The sequence below is a fragment of the Pan troglodytes genome, chromosome 12, assembly GCF_028858775.2.
Source record: "Pan troglodytes isolate AG18354 chromosome 12, NHGRI_mPanTro3-v2.0_pri, whole genome shotgun sequence".
In the NCBI taxonomy this organism is placed as follows: domain Eukaryota; kingdom Metazoa; phylum Chordata; class Mammalia; order Primates; family Hominidae; genus Pan; species Pan troglodytes.
Genome location: NC_072410.2, coordinates 83,850,601 through 83,870,996, shown reverse-complemented (window position 1 = coordinate 83,870,996; position 20,396 = coordinate 83,850,601). Strand labels below are relative to the sequence as shown.

Sequence of the window (20,396 nt, the reverse complement as noted above, 5' to 3'; positions counted from 1 at the left end):
TTGCTTGTTAAAATAAAATAGGCCTTTTTTCCTAATAAAAATAATCTTCAGGCCAAACTCTCTATATTTACCACTAAGTCTTTATTGTTGATGTGAAGCAAGTTGTAGTAAAAAGCGTGTTTCACTGGTAGTCTGCTGCATGAGAATTCAGGTCACTTCCATAAATATTTGTTGAGAGTATGTTGAGAATGGTGCCAGGAGCTGGAGACAGAAAGAGGAATGAAACTCCGTGTATACCCCTTAGTTGCTCACAGTCTGGGGAGGGGACAGCCATGCAGGCAGTTAACTAAGGAGGGGTGATGGCCTTGTGACCTGGTTCAGTGGCAGGAGCCACCTTGTTTCTAGCAGCACCCATATTTGACAAAGGGTCATGTAAGGGGCTGACTTGAGCACCAAGGACCATTTTCAAAATAAGGCCACTTATTGTTTGAGATGTCTGGTGGCAGAGTCCTATTTTAATTCTTTTATTTATTTCATTAAAAAAATTTTTTTTTTTTAGACCAGGTCTCACTCTGCTGCCCAGGCTGGAGTGCAGTGGCTCTATCATCGCTCACTGCAGCTTTGACTTCCTGGGCTCAGGTGATTCTCCCACCTCAGTCTTCCAAGTGGCTGGAATTACCGTAGTGCACCACGACGACTGGCTAATATCTTTTTTTTTTTTTTTTTTTTTTGTATTTTTTGTAGAGACAGGGTTTTGCCATGTTGCCCAGGCTGGTCTCAAACTTCTGGGCTAAAGCTAACTGCCTTCCTTGGACTCCAAAAGTGCTGGGATTACAGGCATGAGTCACTGTGCCAGACCCCTATTTTAATTTTAATTCTTTAATTTATTACCTTTGCCACTTTAAATTGGTATGTATTCAAGGATGATTTTTTTTTTTTTTTTTTTTTGGTTGTGGGCATAGAAAGCTGCATTTTCATTGAGGTATCCTAGTTTTAAGCACTTGTGTATCTGCATATTGTGAGAATTGTCTTATCTCCTTACCATTTTGCTTCTAAGGGTCACACTGTACTCTTTGTTTTCTTGCGTTACATTGATTAATTAATTCTATTAATAGTTTTATAACCATTAATTTTTATTTTCTAGAACAAACTTTGCTGATCATAGTGTTATATTTTTGTTTTCTGAAATTTTATTTAGAATACGTATAGTTATTTATTTATTTATTTATTTATTTATGTAGGCTATCCTAGAGTTGGTCTCAGAACCTCATAGAATAAATTTAGCTATTTACATGTATTCTATCTATAGCATAGACTAAATAACACAGACACTGTTATTTATAGAACCTTCCTGTGATATTATGCTGAATCATTTCCTATTGGGGAGTAGATATTTGACCTTCTCTTTTAATATTTTCTGCAGATAGTTGTTCTGGATAAAAATTTTCTACTGTTTTTAAAACAAATTTCAGTAATGTATGTTTTCCTAGAAGATTATCCATTTCATTTAGCTTTTAGAAATTATTGGCGGCCAAGTGTGGTGGCTCATGCCTGTAATCCTAGCACTTTGGGAGGCCGAGGCAGGTGGATTGCCTGAGCTCAGGAGTTCAAGACCAGCCTGGGCAACACGGTGAAACCCCGTCTCTACTAAAATACAAAAGAAATTAGCTGGGTGTGGCGGCTTGTGCCTGTAGTCCCAGCTACTTGGGAGGCTGAGGCAGAATTGCTTGAACCCGGGAGGCAGAGGTTGCAGTGAGCAGAGATCCTGCCACTGCACTCCAACCTGGGTGACACAGCAAGACTCCATCTCTACAAAAAAAGAAAAAAGCAAGAGAGAACGAAATTATTGGCAACAAATATTGCATATTGAATTTTACAAATAATATTTCATATTCTCTGAATTGGTGGTTACATCCCTCTTTTTAGTCCTACTTTGTATTATTTCTCTTTCTCTCAATCTCTTTCTCTCATCAGACCTGCCAAAACTTTCTTCCTTGTATCAGTCCATTCAACCAGTTTACGCAGATGGCTATCAGAGCCCACACAGGAATTTATACCTTTTTTTAATGACAATGGTACCTTAAAGTGGTACCTTAAATTACAGTACTTTGAAATACTATGGCATGAAGCAGTTTATTTAAAGTTAGAGAAACATAGAAAGACTACTGGTCTTACTTGAAGCGACTTCCAGTGTAACTTTGGGCAAATAATTTGTACGAGCTATGGCTTCCTTGGGTATAAAATGAATGGAACGTGTGTTTGGCCCACTGCACAGCATTGCCGTAGTGATCAAGTGAGATAACATACATGAGAGTGCTTTGAAAACTATGAAGCATGAACAAACAGGGTGTTACTGTCACAAAATAATGTTGCTTTTAGGCTCTATAGAAAAAAAAAAAGCAAATAGCCCTTTTCATAATGTTTATAGCATTTTTTCTACACCACAAAGATCATATAGACTCTCTTCTTGAAAATGGCTACAGGATTTGTCCTGATGAATTATTTTAGTTTCAGGGGAAAGTATTTCCTCATCACCCTCCCCCCAGCATAAAAAGTTCCCATTCTACTAAATTAGAAATGTGCACTAAAGACCCATTCAATAAAGGACACTGAAATGGAAATTAACTCAAGTCTGCTTTCAATTAATTTCAATTCCCCAAAGTGCCAAACTTTCCTTTTCTGTCACAGCAGTAATTGGAAAGTAATAGACAATCCTCAGTTTTTGTAGTCTTATGTGTGTATGTGGGGAGGAGGGTACACGTTCTAGGTCAGTCTAGGGGAGGGTCAGGAGACTTTTCAGTATTCTTTAGGTTTCTGTTAACTTATTATTTAAAAAAATTTTTCTGAATTAATTTTACACAAATATGGCTATAACTTCTTATTGTTTCAACATTCTTATTTCTCTATATCAATAATTTTAGAACCTTTGTTTTTAAACAGCAGAAGCTGATCTTTAAAGGAAATCCTTCCCCGCCAGGCACTGTGGCTCACGCCTGTAATTCCAGCACTTTGAGAGGCTGAGGCAGGAGGATTGCTTGAGCCCAGGAGGTTGAGGCAGTGAGCCATGATCATGCCACTGTACTTTGGCCTGGGTAACAGAGTGAGACCCTGTCTCAAAAAATAAAAAAATGTAAAAAGGAAGTGCTTCCCCCAAAGCTGTAGTACGTGAATCAGACAAGAACAGAGAGGCTCTGGTTGAAGGGGGTAAAAAGGGGGACCCAGAACCCCACCAGCTTGGTGGCTTCCTCTCTCCACTCAAGACAGACTCAAGAAAGCCTGGGCTTCAAAAAATATAAACTGAAAACCATGGCTTTGTAACATGATCAGGCATGATATAGAGACCAACAGGCTCACTTAACATTATTTTCCCCAGTGTCTGCCAAGGCCTGAATGGGTGTTTTTAGAGGTTAGCACTGCAACTGTAGAGACGGAAAGAAAGGAGGAAGGTCAGGGAGGAATAGGAGCCACATTAACTTGGTGAGAGGCATGTGGCAGCATCTGATGGTTATTTATTCAAAGGCAGGCAGTGATTCAAGGGCTATCAAGGGCACAGTGAAGAATTACTAGGCTCAGAGTGAGAGATTCCCAGTACAAAATGAAGAGCAGACTACAAGTGAGATCTCAAAGGGACTTTCATAATCATAGCAAGGCTTTTTCCAAAATAAGTCATATTACCTTTCTGTGTAATCCTGTTATTAAGCTCCCTTTTAAACTGTACCCTTTAATACATATTCATTATTACAGTCATTCTCGTCAACCTAGAAATTCTGTTCTGGAAACTTAGCTTAAGAAAAAGTGTCCTAAATATGAAGAAAAAGGACTCTATTCCTTTTTATATCCATTTATTATAGTAAAAAATGAAAATTACCCTAATAATTGGGGGAGGGAAAGAAAATGATGACATGTTTTCTCAAGCAACTATTTCTTAGTCAATAAATATAATGATTGTTGAAACTATTTGGAGAAAGCCAGGAGTAATAAATGAAAGAACCAGTTCTGAAATCATATGGACCTGCCTGAATTACAATTCTGGCTCTGTGTGCCATGATCCTGGGCATATTATTACCTCATTTTCCCAAGCCTCAGTATTCTCATCTAGAAAATGGGGATAATGATACATCCTCAACAGAATCAATATGAGAATTTAATTAAATGAGAAAATATAAATAAAATATGAAGCATCATGTTTGGCATATAGCAGCTGTTCAACAAAAGTTCATTCTGTCTCCACCATTCCTTATACAGCATATGGGAAAATGCTTATGCTCTGTCAACAAATTGTTTTTTTTTTTTGTTTTTTTTTTTTTGAGACAGGATCTTGCTCTGTCACTCAGGCTGGAGTGCAGTAGTGCAATCCTGTCTCACTGCAGCCTTGAACTACTGGGCTCAAATGATCCTTCCGCCACAGCCTCCCAAGTAGCTGAGACTACAGGCTTTGTCAACAAATTTGATGAACTTAAGGAAATACGTAGTTTCCTAGGAAAATAGAAGTGACTAATTAAGTTGAAAAGCTGCCTAGATAAATTTCTTTTGAAGAAATTGAAAAGGCCTTGAAGATCTGACTACTTTTTTAAAAGATCAAATGGTTTCATAGCTCTGCTCTATTATCTTTTAAAGAACTGATAATTCCAATGTAATTGAAGTTTTTATAGGTTATAGAAAAAGATGAAAAACTTCCAATTCATTATGGCTAACATAAGCTTAATGACAAAATAAAATAGAATAAAAAACAAAAACAATCTACCAGCTGGGCAAGGTGGCTCACGCCTGTAATCTCACCACTTTGGGAGGCCAAAGTGGGTGGGTCACTTGAGACCAGGAGTTTGAGACCAACCTGGCCAACATGGCAAAAACCCATCTATATTAAAAATACAAAAAATTAGCTGGGCGTGGTGGCGCATGCCTGTAATCCCAGCTATTCAGGAGGCTGAGGCACGAGAATCACTTGAACCCAGGAGGTGGAGGTTGCAGTGAACCGAGATCATGCCACTGCACTGGGGGACAGAGTAAGACTCTGTCTCAGAAAAAAAAAATAAAAAGAATATTTCAATAGCAAAAGTGACCACATAAAAGACAAAAAGATAAATGGGAAAAATATTGCATATAACAAATAAACAGTTAATACGTATTATTTAGAAGCTGTCACTCCTTGGTTGAAAAAAAAAAGGCAGATAACCCAAAAGAAAATTAGGCAAATCAGAGGATTAGATAATTGACAGATGAGCAAATCTAAACTTATAGTAAGTATACGATATAGAGATGCTCAATAGCACCAGCAATCAGCAAAAGTAGCTATAAACTATCACTTGTCACCCATCTGACCAACAAGAACTAAAAATGTTAACATCCACTATTGGCTGGAATGCAGGAGAAAGGTATTCAGGCAATGAATATTCCTGGGGGAAATAAGAATAGTTATAGCCTTTTTGGAAAGCAGCCTAGCCACATCTATGGAAACTCCACATAAATAAAAGCACCAACATGTAAGGCTCTATGTACCAAGACGTTTGTTGTGGCATTGTTTGCCATGGCAAAATAATGAAAATAAAGGGAATGTTCATCAGTGGAGAAATGATTAACACAGTTCATTTGTACCATGGAATATTATGCAGTCATTACAAGTAATTTCTTAGGGCCAAGTGTGGTGGCTTACGCCTGTAATCCCAGTACTTTGGGAGGCTGAGCCAAGTGGATCACCTGAAGTCAGGAGTTCAAGACCAGCCTGGCCAACATGGTGAAACCCATCCCTACTAAAAATACAATTATCCAGGCATGGTGGCACACACCTATAATCCCAGCTACTTGGGAGGCTAAGGCAGGAGAATAGTTTGAAACCGGGAGGCGGAGGTTGCAGTGAGCCTGGATCTCACCACTGTACTCCAGCCTGGGCAACAGTGAGACTCCATCTCAAAAAAAAAAAAAAAGTAATTTCTTAGATCTATACCAATTAACTTGGAGAGATTGCCACAATGTATTATGTGAGAGTGAGATGCAGAGAAGTACAATATATAAACCTACAATAACAACCCCACTCCATATATGTATATTCTGTATATGATTGTGTGCAATTATATGAGGATGGAAAAAACACCAGAGATTATTAACATCAGTTGGGATTGGGGAGGAACACTTTTACCTCTGCTCAAACAGCCACAATAAAAACAGTATAAATAATAATGGTCCATTTTTTTTTAATTTTTAAAAAGTTTTTCTTCATGTATTTTATCTGTACAACAATAATGATCCTATGTTTATTTTATTTTTTCCATTACAGAGATGGGATCTTACTATGTTGCCTGGGGTGATCTTGAACTCCTGGCCTCAAGCAATCCTCCATCCTTGGCCACCCAAAGTGCTGGGATTACAGGCATGAGCCACTGCACCCAGCCATGGTCCAATTTTTAAAAGAAAGTAAAATGTTTATGCTGTAATATAGGTGGGAAAGGTAGTTACAAAATTTTAGGTAGGCTTCATTAATAATTATGTAAAACATTCCAGAGAAAAAATATTAACAGGCAATACAAACAAGTGATCATGATAGTTGTTTAAGTAGAGGCGTTATAGTTGCTTTGTCCCCTGTATAGTTTCCAAATTTTCTCTAATGTAGTTTTTTTATTGACTTGTTTTTTTTTTTTTGAGACAGAATTTCGCCCTGTCCCCCAGGCTGGAGTGCAGTGGCGTGATCTCGGCTCACTGCAATCTCTGCCTCGCGGGTTCAAGCAATTCTCCTGAGTAGCTGGGATTACAAGCGTGTGCCACCACACCTGGCTAATTTTTAAATTTTTAGTAGAGTGGGGTTTCACCATGTTGGCCAGGCTGGTCTTGAACTCCTGGCCTCAAGCTATCTACCTGCCTCGGCCTCCCAAAGTGCTGGGATTACAAGCATGAGCCACCATGCCTGGCCTCTAATGTAGTTTTGTTGCTTTTGTAATTTACTAAATAAAATTTCTAACTTACTATCCATCACACATGTTTATTATGTCTCATGGTGGCTCATGCCTGTAATCCCAACATTTTGAGAGGACAAAGTGGAAGAATTGCTTGAGGCCAAGAGGTCAAGAACAGTCTGGGCAATATGGGGAGACGCTGTCTCTACAAAAAGTGAAAAGTTAGCCATGAGTGCTGGCACATGCCTATAGTCTGAGCTGCTTGGGAGGCTGAGGCAGGTGGGTCCCTTAAGCCTAAGAGTTCGAGGTTACATTGAGCTATGATCATGCCATTGCACTCCAGCCTGGGAAGAGCAAGACTCTGTCTCTACAAAAAATAAAAGAAAAGAAAGTATTATGTCTTGAAATAAGTTGTCATATGTACATATGTGACCATATGAGCATGGGGATATTCTAGCTCAGAAAATGTGTAAGTTTTCATTTTACCTATGATATATGGATTTTGTTGTTGTTTTCAATTAGTTGTAGACTAACGACTAAATTTCCAGGAAAAATCACCCACAAAAATCCCATAAATATATGGCTTTGCATATTTAAAGATTTTCTTCCCCCAAATAGTAACAGAAATCACTTCTAAAGACCGTTTTTAAAGCCGGATGGCTTTGGGCAGGCCACTTCTTTTCCCCTCCTTAGGTCTCATTTGCTTCTTTTACAAATGAAGAACTTGGATAGAATAATTTTCTCAGAGTCTCTTTGGCTGTAACATTCTGTGATTTAATTATATTCATCCTAGAATGGATTAGATATCAAGTAAATTAACAATTGCTAAGGAGAAGAAAGTTTTCGTCTTAGTAATATTTGTATCAGCAATGAAAAAAGATTCAAGATAGTTAGGAAAGATGCCCTAGCTTGACATAACTTTCATGCTTACGTGAAAAATGTGAAAGAGTTTAAACAGCATATGGCCTTGACTTTGGGCTTTTCTTTATATTCCTCATTTATAACCATGTAGCTGTTTCCCAATGGCTTTTTACCTGTGTGTACCCTCCCACCCTGCCAACTTATTATTTTGCTTTATAAACCTCAGTATGTGAATAAAAAAGTCTTTTTCTTTTGATTTGGACACACTCCATATTTTATAATAAAGTCTTTTTTTTTTTTTTTTTTTTTTTTGAGACAGAGTTTCGTTCTTGTTGCCCAGGCAGGAGTACAATGGCACGAGCTCAGCTCACTGCAACCTCTGCCTCCCAGGTTCAAGTGATTCTCTTGCCTCAGCCTCCTGAGTAGCTGGGATTACAGGCATGCGCCACCACGCCCGATTAATTTTGTATTTTTAGTAGAGACAGGGTTTCTCCATGTTGGCCAGGCTGGTCTGGAACTCCTGACCTCAGGTGATCCACCCACCTTGGCCTTCCAAAGTGCTAGGATTACAGGGGATTACAGGTGTGAGCCACTGCAACCGGTCTTCTTTTTTTTTTTTTTTTTTTTTTTTGAGACGGAGTCTCACTACGTCACCTAGGCTGGAGTGTAGTGGTGTGATCTCAGCTCACTGCAACCTCTGCCTCTCAGGTTAAAGTGATTTTCCTGCCTCAGCCTCCCGAGTAGCTGGGATTACAGGCACCTGCCACCATGCCTGGCTAATTTTTGTATTTTTAGTAAAGACGGGGTTTCACCATGTTGGCCAGGCTGATCTCGAACTCCTGACCTCAAGTGATCCGCCCACCTCAGCCTCCCAAAGTGCTGGGATTACAGGCATGAGCCACCGCATCGAGCCCATAATGAAGTCTTAAATCAACTTTCTTCAGGTATAATTTATGTAAGATAACCCAATTAAAATATACATTCAATGAGTTTTGGCAAATTTGTGCACCAATATACCACTAACACAATTAAGCAGTAGAACATCTCTATCCAAAAAAGTTTCCTGTGCGGCCAGGCATAGTGGCTCATGACTGTAATCTGAGCACTTTGAGAGACCGAGGAGGGGAGTCGCTTGAGCCCAGGAGTTTGTGACCAGCCTCAGTAACATAGTGAGACTCCTGTCTCTACAAAAATAAAAAAATTAGCCAGGCATAGTGGCATCCACCTGTAGTCCTAGCTACTCAGGAGGCTGAGATGGGAGGATCACTTGAGCCCAGGAGTTCAAGGCTCCAGTGAGCCATCATAAGGCCACTGCACTGCAGCCTGGGCAACAGAGCGAGACCTTGTCTCAAAAAAAAAAAAAAAAAAAAAGTTTCCTGTGCCTCTTCCCAGTTATCCCTCCACCTCCTGCTCTAGGTAACTGTTGATCTGCATTTTGTCACTATAGATTAGATTTGTCTATTCTAAGTGATGAACAAAGTTTAAACTTGCGTTTTCTTAATCTTGGATAGTGTTCATATATTTGTATTGTTTCAATCAGGTTTCTTAGTTGTAAGCAACAGAAAACAATCTCTGGCTGATTTAAGCAGGAGAGGAATTTGTTGAAAGGAGATGGACAGCTCATGGAATTGCTGGGAGGCTGGAGAATCGAGTTTGGGATTCTACGGCCAGCAGCAATGCCTAAATCACATAGTACAACTGTCCTAGTGAGGAAAGCACTGAAACCAGAACCTTGAATTTCCTAATATGTTTCTAACAGATAATGGTCACCACCACTACCCTCGCTGCCACTGCTGTCTTAGAAGATAGAAAGAATATCAAGTATCTGCCTTAGGAATTCTTTTTGCAACTGCCAGTGTTAATTGGGGTAGGTGCATCTGAGTGATATGTCCCAGGTCATGTATCTATCATGCCTTAGCTGCAAGGGAGGCTAGAAGAACCTGGCATTTTCAGCCTCTACAGTGGGAGGCATCTGATCAAGTCTCATAAGGCAGGGGAATTCTTCAAACTTAGGAAGGGGTTAAAAGGCTGGATGGCTAAAAAGAGGGCCAGTATCCACAACACTGACTGTGTGTTAGGCTGCATTCTGACCTTGCAGCTTCATGTCTAATGGTCGTGTCAGACACAGCACATTTGCTAAGCATTTCCTGGGTGCAAAGGAGTCTACCAGATGCCGAAAGTGGGGACAAGGCTATCAAGGAACATACTATTTAATGGAATAGAAACAGATGTATTGGCCTTCATATCTGCTCAAGTTTTTTCTCCTTAAGATAATTTTTCTGGGGCTGGGTGTGGTGGCTCACACCTGTAATTCAGCACTTTGGGAGGCCAAAGTTGGAGGATCACTTGAGCCTAGAAGTTTGAGAACAACCTGGGCAACATAGGGAGACCCCATCTCTACAAAAAAAAAAAAAAACAAACAAATCCAGGTATGATGGCATAAGCCTGTGGTCCCAGCTATTTGGGAGGCTGAGGTGGGAGGACCACTTGAGCCCAGGAGGTCAAAGTGGCAGTGAGCCATGACTGCATCACTGCACTCTATCCCGGGTGACAGAACAAGACCCTGTTTGAAAAATAAATAAAATAAAATTTCTTTAAAATATAACTTGCTAATCAAACCAATAGATCTTAATTAATGGATTTGATCCAAATAAGAATGTAGCATTTTGAAAAACTACCCTAAATTTGAATAATGAATTTCATATGTATTCACAAAATATTTACCTTTATGCTAAATGTTTACTTAATTTAATATTTTTCCTCTTCTGAAATTGCATGTACCTCAAGCTGTGTTCATTTCAATTTTTTTACTAATATATGAAGTAAATACAGTTTCTTTGACAGTTTTACTTGTTATCCCTTACTCTTGATTTGAATTGACAGGTGCAGGAAAGAGGAGGTGGCCTGAGCCAGGACGATGAGGATGCAATGTTGAAGAATAAGCTGGAGAAGAGAAGTAACCGGCACTATGGAAAAAACCAAAACAAAGCAAGGTCAGATTTTTCCTATGTCTTGCTTTAGGACTTAGGATTCAAGGAATGTAGGTTTTTGTCTTGTCTTACCACTGTCTCGAGACATGACAGTATGTTAACTATTTTCATTTCCCTATCATCATATAATGACTATGAAGAATATAGACTGGGTGCTGAAAAAATAGGAAATGCTATTAGAATTTGGTCTGTGTTGTTACTTTATTTTTCTTAGCAATAGCTTTAGGACTCCCTCAGAACAACATGCCGGGTAAGGCCAAGACACAGATTCAACTACTAGACATCTATCACCTTCTAGACTAGCCTAGAAGCATAAATGCTTTCTCTTTTAATCTTTACCATATAAAAACAACTATATAGAAGTAGATTCTCTTATCATCTCCAATTTACGGAAGAGGAAACAGTCATAGGGAAGTCAGGTGACAACTGCAAAGTATCAAAGTTAGGTCTGGGATCTGGATCTTTCCTCCCAAGCCCTGATTCTTGTTATTATACCAGGCTGTTGGGACATAGTATGAAATTGTCTAAATAATCTACTCAAGCTTATGCAGGAAGTTTGGGTAACCTCAAATCATATGGATTTTATAGGGACAGTCTTCTGTGTGTATAAATTCTGGGCTAAGGTTATGTATTATTTATGGACTTAAATACTGAGGTTGGAGGGGTTTCCTGTACCAGCATGCCTTAGGAGAACAATATACACATCCACACAACCAAATGTTTGCAACCAGGGGCTTCCTCCATAAACTGCTTGATGCATACAGTGTGACACACTGGAGATGAAGCTAAATGGATAAGCAACGAGCTGAATGTTTTACATGGATTGCCTCATCTTTATGGCCAACCAATGTGGTGCTGAAAAGTACATTCCAGGCCAACCTCTTTTTCTCTCTAGGTTGTGAATGGTTTCTTTTCTTTTCTTTCTTTCCTTTTTTTTTTTTTTTTTTTTGAGACTGAGTTTCGCTCTTGTCGCCCAGGCTGGAACGCAATGGCACGATCTCAACTCACTGCAACCTCCGCCTCCCGGGTTCAAGCGATTCTCCTGCCTCAGCCTCCCGACTAGCTGGGATTACAGGTGCCTGCCACCACAGCCAGCTAATTTTTGTGTTTTTAGTAGAGACAGGGTTTCACCATGTTGGCCACGCTGGTCTTGAACTCCTAACCTCAGGTGATCCACCCGCCTTGGCCTCCCAAAGTGCTGGGATTAGAGGTGTGAGCCACCACACCTGGCCTGTGAATGGTTTTCTACAACCTACCACTTCCTCTGCGTGTGCCCTGTGTTTCTCGAAGTCTAGTATTATACATTACTGTTTTCTTCTGCCTGCATCCTTCCCAGAACCTTTCCGTTGACAATTCCTTTTATCAGCCCTGTTGCCCAGGAGGACAGCAAGATTCCCTTAGCTGAATTTGGCAGTGACAGCAGGGCAGAGTTCAGAAGTCTGTCAAAGATCAGAGGTGGGAGAAGTAGAGGATATTTTATGCAAGCTCGCTGAGGTCACTAAGTGCCTGGTGAAGAGCCGCCTTCCTGACTGTAGAACTGTCCCTGCAGGTCAATTCCAGTTAGCCTCAAGAACATAAGGGAGACACTTCCTGCAAATTCCTTTGTGGCTATTTAATAATCACACATTATTCAGTTTGGTTGAGAAACTTCCCTACTGTAGTAGAACGTGGTTTTCTATTGCAAGAGTATATCAGGTAGATAATGGTTTAGTGATTAGGATGTGTGAATATGGACACCACCTACTTCAGCTCATTTTTTGTTCCCCTGGAATCATTGGTTTCTTGTCACGCGGGCACAAATGTAGGATCCTGTAAGTTCCCTTATTCCCTGCATGTATCTGGAGGGGATAGGGACAGAATGAGTAGTGTTGATTAAACAAAGCTCTTTCTCCCTGCAGGAGAGAATGAACATATGCCGGTGAATAATCCTTCCACGCAGATTTACCAGGTAAAGACAAATTGATTGTATCAAATGCTCCCATGTATAATAGCAATGACTGACTATTCTTTATGTGTACACGTTTTTAGCACTCACAACTGCTTCCACATATATCGTTGCACTTGTTCTCTTAACAGGGCTGTGAGACAGGCACCTCAGTGGGTCCCGCCACTCACAGTGTACTTTGGAGAGAACTGATTTTTTTTTGAGACAGGGTCTTGCTGTGTTGCCCAGTCTGGTCTTTAACTCCTGGGCTCAAGCTCAGCTTCCTGAGTAGCTGAGGCTATAGGTGAGCACCACTGTGCCTGGCTGAGAACTCATTATTGAAAGACAAGTTGTCTCATTTATAAAATGCAGCACTACCACCCCCACCTCAACTCTGCTTCTCTTGCTTGCTGCCCCCATCGCCATGGCCATTACACTGCAAGATAACATTTCCATCAGAGAGGAGAGGGCAAAATCTGTTTTTCTTACTTTTCTATTTTAGCAGGGAGAATTGAGAATGAAAAGGGGGGTAACATTGCAAATGTTCAAATATCTGTACAGGAAAAACTTTCAAGCTCTTTTTAAACAATGGAAACAATTTGCTTTACAAGGAAGATAAAAGTTCTGCAAAACATCTTTGCAGTAAGAATCATATGAGATTGTTTTGGTCCTCTAAGTGGTATTTACTTGGCTTCTGTCTCCCAGCTGTAAATTTAAAGCACATCTCTGTTCTTAAAAATCATGGAACTTTATTCTGACATAATTTGTAATATAAAAGCAGCTTGGGCTAGGGAAACCCATGCTTCTCTCCAGACTTCAGGCAGTGCTGTCTGAAATACGTGAAAAGGAAGAAAACATTGACAGAGCTTGGTGGGGGTTGGGAGAAAGGATGCTTTCAAAGTTGATCTAAGGTTTTAAGCCCTGGTAACTAGGAAAAAGAGTGCTCTCACAAGCAGAAATACAGGAGTCCAGAAGGGTAGATAGTTTAGGGGAAACGTTATTTAGATTTGTCGAGTTTAAGTGACAGTAAAGTGAAAATGACAACTACTTCCCAGAATTATCATGTAAGAGACCATTGCTATAAACCAAACTAGGGCAAGTCAACACAGGATTACGAAAACATTATTTAACCATATTGCCCCTAGACTCAGGCCAGCTAAAGGATGAATGGGGGAAAGGGCCTCATTTCAACTGAATACTCATTTATTGAGCAGTTACTATGTGTAAAGTCTACTGCTTGGCCTCATGGCAGATTAAACAGATGAAACAGACATTCTCATTGATTTTTATGTGTCCACAGCCTGAAAAACACATACAATAATAGCTCTTACAAGGTAGGCTGTTGAAAGGATTGCGATAGAGGCATTGATACAATTCTGTGGGGAAGGGATGAATTAGTATTGACTGGAGGATTTGAGCTAGGTACTTAAGGACAAGTTGATCATTTGACAAGTAGGTATAGGTAAGGTTGTTGTGGGCAGGGGGACTAGCTCGAACAAAGGCCTAGAAGCAAAAAACAGGTCTTCACTCAGTGCTGCTTTGATGCTTCACTGGTCCAAGTCCTCCAGACGCTTTCCCTGCCCACTTCCCCTCTGTTCTCATCTGACCTGTGTATAACATTTGAATGAGTATGAGTACCTCTTTAAAGTCAGGTATGATTTAAAGTCTATTATAGATTTTATGTAGGTCACTCCCTGAATGTTGGCTAAATATAGCTGCAGTGGGGGTGGCCTCATTATCTTATTGCACTACAAATCCTAGTACATCTGTTCGCAGTGGAACACACAAAGCAATGGAAGTGAAGTTGGTCTATATGACCTCTGTGATGCTATTATAACCCCATCCTTGTTTTAAAAGAACACTTCCTAAGCCCCAGTCTGTTTACTCCAAGCAACATTTAACCAAAAGAAGAAGAAGAAAGAGGAGAAGTAAAGAAAGAAGAAGAGAAAGAGAAAGGAGGGAAGCTGGGGAGGAGTTAACCATAATAGAACAAAATCTATACTAGAAGGGAGGGCACCAGAAGCAAAATATAATATTTTGGTAATTCTCTATCTCATTTTATTTTCTGGATAGATCTTATCCCACCTGACATTATCGTATGTATCACCTTGTTTGTTTTTTAATTTTCTGTCTCCTCATCTAGAATGTAAGCTCTAAGGGCAGGAATTTAGTCCATTTTCCTCTCTGTTGTATTCTCAGTGTAAAGTACAATGCCTGGCATATAATACATATTCAATAAATATGAGTTGAATGAATGAATGGATGACTATATTACAAGATGTCTATATTGCTTTGAGCCAAGAGGTCTCATGCAGTCATTCAGTCTTGTGCCAAACAGTGTTGGAAAGATTTTGTCTGGTTCTTTGGAAAAAAAGAAGAGATCCTCACTTCATACCCTAATCAAAACAAATGCCAAAGTGGATTAAAGGTTTACATATAAAAAAATTCAAACCATAAAATTTTAAAATAAGTGAATATTTATTTTGTCTCCAAATGTGAAATGTCTTTCTAAGTTAAAAAGCACTGGAAGAAATCACAAAGAAAGAGATTTGAGAGTTCATCCACATTACAATTTAAACTATTTCCATCATGAAAATATTTTAAACAAATTCAGAGGCAAATAACAAAATCAGAAAGACACAACAAATATTTCAAAGGTTTAATTATAAATAAGTAGTTCATGAACGTCAATAAAAATGGAAACTTCTAAAACCCTAGTAGAAAATTAGCAAAGAACACAGACAATTTACCAAAGTAAAATTATAGATAGCTAAGAAAAAGTTGAAGCTCAAAGAAACAATGATTAAAATAAGGAGTATTATACTTTGACTAATTAGCAAATAATAATTAATAATATTTAGGTCTGGTGAATGTGTGTAATTGTTAGAAACTTTTAGAAAAGTCTATTCCCTATTTCCTTTTTCTCTTATCCTTTGTCCACTGCACATACCCCTCTCAAAGTCGTTGAATCAGAGCTCTTTTCCCGAGTCAGGTGGTCTTGTTTCACCCTAGATTACTTCATTTTGCATATAGATTATTAAAATTATGGTCCCATTAACATGAGAGGGGATCCCATAATTAAGGCAACAGATGTGGTAACTGCACAATTTAGTGCTAGCCCAACACTCATACTAATGATTTCAACTCCAACTGTGTTTTAAGCTCACTTGTAGCCTTAGGAATGTAAACAGTGTGGCTTCTTCTATTTCTATTGTTTTATGTATTTTATTATTCAAGTTATGTTTTTCTAAATCCATGAATTTAGGACATTACATATCATATATGATGTTTCCAAGAATATACAGCCATGTTGCTATAACTTTTCAAATCCTCTGGTCAAATATAATTTGTATAGTTACTAATTAGTTGAATATATTGCCTCTGTGACATAGTAGCTTCCCCTTTGGGTCATCTTTGACCCACAGGCATTTCATATTAAGGAATTTATTCTAAGGAAATAATCTGAAATATATACAAAATTTTAAAACAAAAACATAGTATGACAGCATTAGTTACAACATTGAAAAATTACAAGCAACATAAATTTCCAACAAAAGAGAATGGGTAGGTAAACTCTGGCAAGTTCATAGGATGGGATATCATGTAGCCATCAAAAGTAGACATTTAGAAAAATTTTGAAGGCTACTGTAAATGCCTTATTAGAATATTAGGAGGGAAAAAAGAGAGGTAGAATCAAAATGTATCTGCAGTGTGATTTCAAGCATATAAACATCTGCATTTATATGCATAGAACAAAATAGAAGGAAATGTGAGTGTTAATGGTTATACTGAAATAATGAAATTTGGAATGATTCTATTTGGCGATTCTCTTTTTTCTTCATTTTTCTCTGTAATGAAAATAATTTAAGAAAATAAGTGATGTGCCAAAAGTGTCTAATTGAAACACTATGGGAACCAGTCCTACAGTAATAGGTTTCATCGTCAAAACTGCCATTGAAAGTTTTCTAGGATTTGTAAATCCTGATTGAGACTCAGTCTCTTTTTGCCATTGAGGAATGTTCTTCTGATACTAGAGAAGTTAACTCTTCTAGGCCTGTGGTGTATCCAGGGATCGATAAGCACACCAGGCTGCATGTCAGTCTCAGTAAGGCCCTGCAAGAATGATGTGAAGGGTCAGCTTCTGCAGGGAATATAGAGGAGTAGATATGGGAAGTTTACTCTCGACATTCAGATTACTTGCTGCTCACTTTGTATTTTAAATAATTGGAAGATGGAAGTTGGCAGAAAACTCGTGTTGCTTCTGCAGTGACCCTGGTTTAGGGGGAAACCAAAGCAATTACCTTCGCCTCCTTGCCATCATGTATGTGCCACTGCAAAACACCTGGCTTTTGCTTTTATAGAATCATAGGAATTGGGAGGTTTCCCAAACCTTGACATTTATGACTTTGCAAGGTTCCCAAGGTACAGGTCCAGTCCCCCTAATTTACTTCTTGGTAGCCTCCTGGCCTGGGTAATGTGGCAAAAAGGAAGAAATGTCCATAAAACACAAGTTGAAATTTGTGAAAATTAAGTATGAGGCCTGAGGGATCTTTCATGAAAAAAAAAATTGGAAGACACTGACTAAAATTCATCTTAAGAAGAGTTAAGAAGCCAAGAAAAGAAAGAAAATTGAGAATCAGAAATTGAGAGCAGGAAATAGGAAGAATTCGGACTCCTCTCCCCTATTTCTTTGAGCCTAAGATGCCCTCTGTGGTACCGTAGGCTTCGAAGTACAAGTCTTCCCTGAACGTACCTCCAGCGGGAGCCCGCCTCCAGCGGCAGGACGGAGGGATCATAACCTCTCTAGAGCAGCTTCATGAAAAAATCAACGAGATGAGGAACGTGTTCAACTCGCTGGAGAACAAGGTAGACACCCATTTCTAATCCTTGGGGTGGGCTGTGGGCTGTCAAAAAAGAAAGCTGAAGAGAGAGCAGAGAAAAGATGTTAAGATCGTGTCTTCACAGTATTCATAGTTTACAAGGGAGTGGTCAGGGTTGGTAGTTGAAAACCGCTCCGTAGGGGCTAAAGATACTAAGATCCCTCAGCATCTTAAAAGTGACATGTTGTATCAGGTGTGTGTTCTCCTGATGGCTTCCCCTCCCGGGCTGGTCAGGGCTGTGAAGCTGTTTACAAAGCAGTAGCAACACTTCAGTGGCAGGCACCCATGGAGCTCAGAGTAATATGTTGGTAGGAAATGGGCACATGACTCAAAAATAGCCTCAGAATTCCCAGAGTTCCTATGTCACCTGGCTGTTTGGGGAAAATTTTAATAATTTTTTGAGAGCTGGGGTTCTGCAGGGAGGAAGGTCCTTTTCCTAGGAGTCTGCTGCTGCCTTTTGGTCTCTGCAGAAAACTCTGCCTAAGGGAGCAAGGATAATGAAACCTATTTCTGTTGGATAGTGGTTCCCTTTTTATTTTTTTTTCCAAGCAGGAAACCTAAGTGAATGTCACTAAGAAGAATGTCAGCTTTCCTTCTTCCAATTTTAAAACTCGCATACATTTTTGATTTAATGTTATATAGCCATCAATTTTGTTTATTTTGCTCACAGAAGATACATTTACATAATGAAAAATTACCAGATCAGAAAGTGGTTGATCTGGTGATTTAATCCACCAGGATGACTGAATTAGGACATGAGCCAAAATCCATTGCAAAGATTAATTATAATTAAAACTGATTGAAATGAAAAATAGATTGCTCATGATGTTTCCCAGCCTTCTAGCCCCAAATACTTGACAGGCCCTGCTTTTTTCCTCACAATGATCTCTCTGATTCCTCTTATTGCTCTCTATTCCCAGCAATCCTTCGTAAAGCACAATGAACCACAAAATCCTATATTTTAAAAATGTGATATAGGAGACAAAGTCACTGTATAGTGAGTGGGAGGTGCCATTGCAGGTGGGAATCATGTGGATGACCTGATTCTGAAAATGTTCAGAAATACACATTCAAAGAAACTTTGTTAAGGTATCTGGACTTTAGTTTTCATTCCTTTAAAGTAAAAATACTTGAGGCCGGGCACAGTGGCTCACGCCTGTAATCCCAGCACTTTGGGAGGCCAAGAAGGGTGGATCACCTGAGTTCAGGAGATCAAGACCAGCCTGACCAATATGGTGAAACTCTGTCTCTACTAAAAATACAAAAATTAGCCGGATGTGGTGGCGCATGCCTGTAATCCCAGCTACTTGGGAGGCTGAGGCAGGAGAATCACTTGAACCCGGAAGGCAGAGGTTGCAGTGAGCCAAGATCATGCCACTGCACTCCAGCCTGGGCGACAGAGCAAGACCCTGTCTCAAAACAAGACAAAACAACAACAACAACAAAAACTTGATTATAGGATAAATCTTCTAAATGGTTCTGTTTTAAAGAGACATGTGGAGCTAAGAGTTCCTCCACTTGATAGAGTGTAAGATCATAAATGTCAAGAAAGTAATGTTATTATCCTGTTGTTACTATTAACTTACTGTCTGTTGAAAATGCTTTTTTCATTTGTTCAATAAATAAAACTGAACTTTAGAAGTGCTCCATTTTCTCCACATTTCTGTTTGTGCTTAACTTTTTGATTTACCACCTAAAGGGGGAGAAGAATGAACGTTTCTTGAACATCTGTGTACCAAGTATGCGCTATGGTAGGCAGCTTACCTACATTTACTCAGTTAATTCTCAAGGCAGCCCTGTGAAATAGATATTATTATAGCTATTTTATGGATGAGGAAACTGCTACAAAAAAGTTAACCAACCTGCCTAAGGTCCTAGTACTTTAGGGTAGAACTAGGATTTGTACCCTACCTGATCCAAAACACCTCTTTCATGATGTCAAAGTTGACCTGCATGACCAGGACTGACTGCTGGAGATGATTCATATCACCATCAACAATATTCTGAGCTCCTACCATACCCTACCAGATATTTCTTTGCCTTCCTTATGAGTTAAAGCCCACCGTCATTGAAAATACTGTTACCTCCTTTCCCATGATATCATCCAAGAGTATTTTTTTTTAAAAAAAACCTTCTTTCCTTTCAGATAAATTCTCAGTTATGCTTAGTTGTTACTCTATTTATTCTTTAATTTCTTAAGAAAACAAGAACTGAGTTTCCTTGCCTCTCATAATAACCAGAGAGAATATGACCCATTTTCTTCTTTCACAGAATTCAAAGAGTTATTGGATCAAGATTCACATACATGTTTCTTTTCAAGCAAATCTCATTTTAATCAAAGTGTTAGAATAAATCGAAACTTGCAGAAGCACTTGTAAACTTAATTAACAGCTTGCTTTCTTGTCATTTATCAAGCTTCAGCATATGCTGTATATAAAGAAGACACTGTTTTTCTTAGATAAATGGGGCCAGGGTTGTCTTAAGTTGTCCAAACTGAAGTACACTAGTAAATGAGGTCTGTAGATTTTCAGGAGGCTTGTTTCTCAAACAAAAGAAAAATTCAAGGTCCAATGGTGCCACTTACAGTAATTTCCAGCAAATTGAATTAACTTTTCATGCATTATTTAGTTGCAGGCCCTAGCCTCCGAACTCAAAACTGGTTTCACAGAAGCAATGCAAGAACTGTCAAGAATTCAACATGGAGAATATGCTTTGGAAGAAAAGGTTAAGAGCTGCAGATGTTCCATGGAAGAAAAAGTTACTGAGATGAAGAATTCATTAAACTATTTCAAGGTAGGCCTCTCTTTAATTTCCCTGCTGACAAGAGAATTTTGGTCTCAGTAACAGGAATAGAAAACTTGCCTTTTTCTGGCTGGGTGTGGTGGCTCACGCCTGTAATCCCAGCACTTTGGGA

The 20,396-nt window shown here is 39.2% G+C and overlaps 1 protein-coding gene across 16 annotated transcripts in view; it reads left to right on the top strand.

The window, feature by feature from the left end:
• The window catches only part of ARHGEF33 (Rho guanine nucleotide exchange factor 33), an 84,244-nt gene that overhangs the window by 18,996 nt on the left and 44,852 nt on the right, over positions 1-20,396 (top strand). For 12 of the 16 annotated variants that reach the window (XM_063789975.1, XM_063789982.1, XM_063789979.1 and 9 more), the window contains exons 1-4: positions 10,576-10,681; positions 12,577-12,626; positions 17,325-17,468; positions 20,111-20,275. In XM_063789975.1, coding sequence (XP_063646045.1) covers positions 10,657-10,681; positions 12,577-12,626; positions 17,325-17,468; positions 20,111-20,275 — 384 coding nt within the window. In that variant the 5' untranslated portion in view covers positions 10,576-10,656. Of the gene's footprint in view, positions 1-10,571; positions 10,682-12,576; positions 12,627-17,324; positions 17,469-20,110; positions 20,276-20,396 lie in introns of those variants that run through there. The other 4 variants (XM_525737.9, XM_054678358.2, XM_054678357.2 and 1 more) reach the window with 1 other exon arrangement.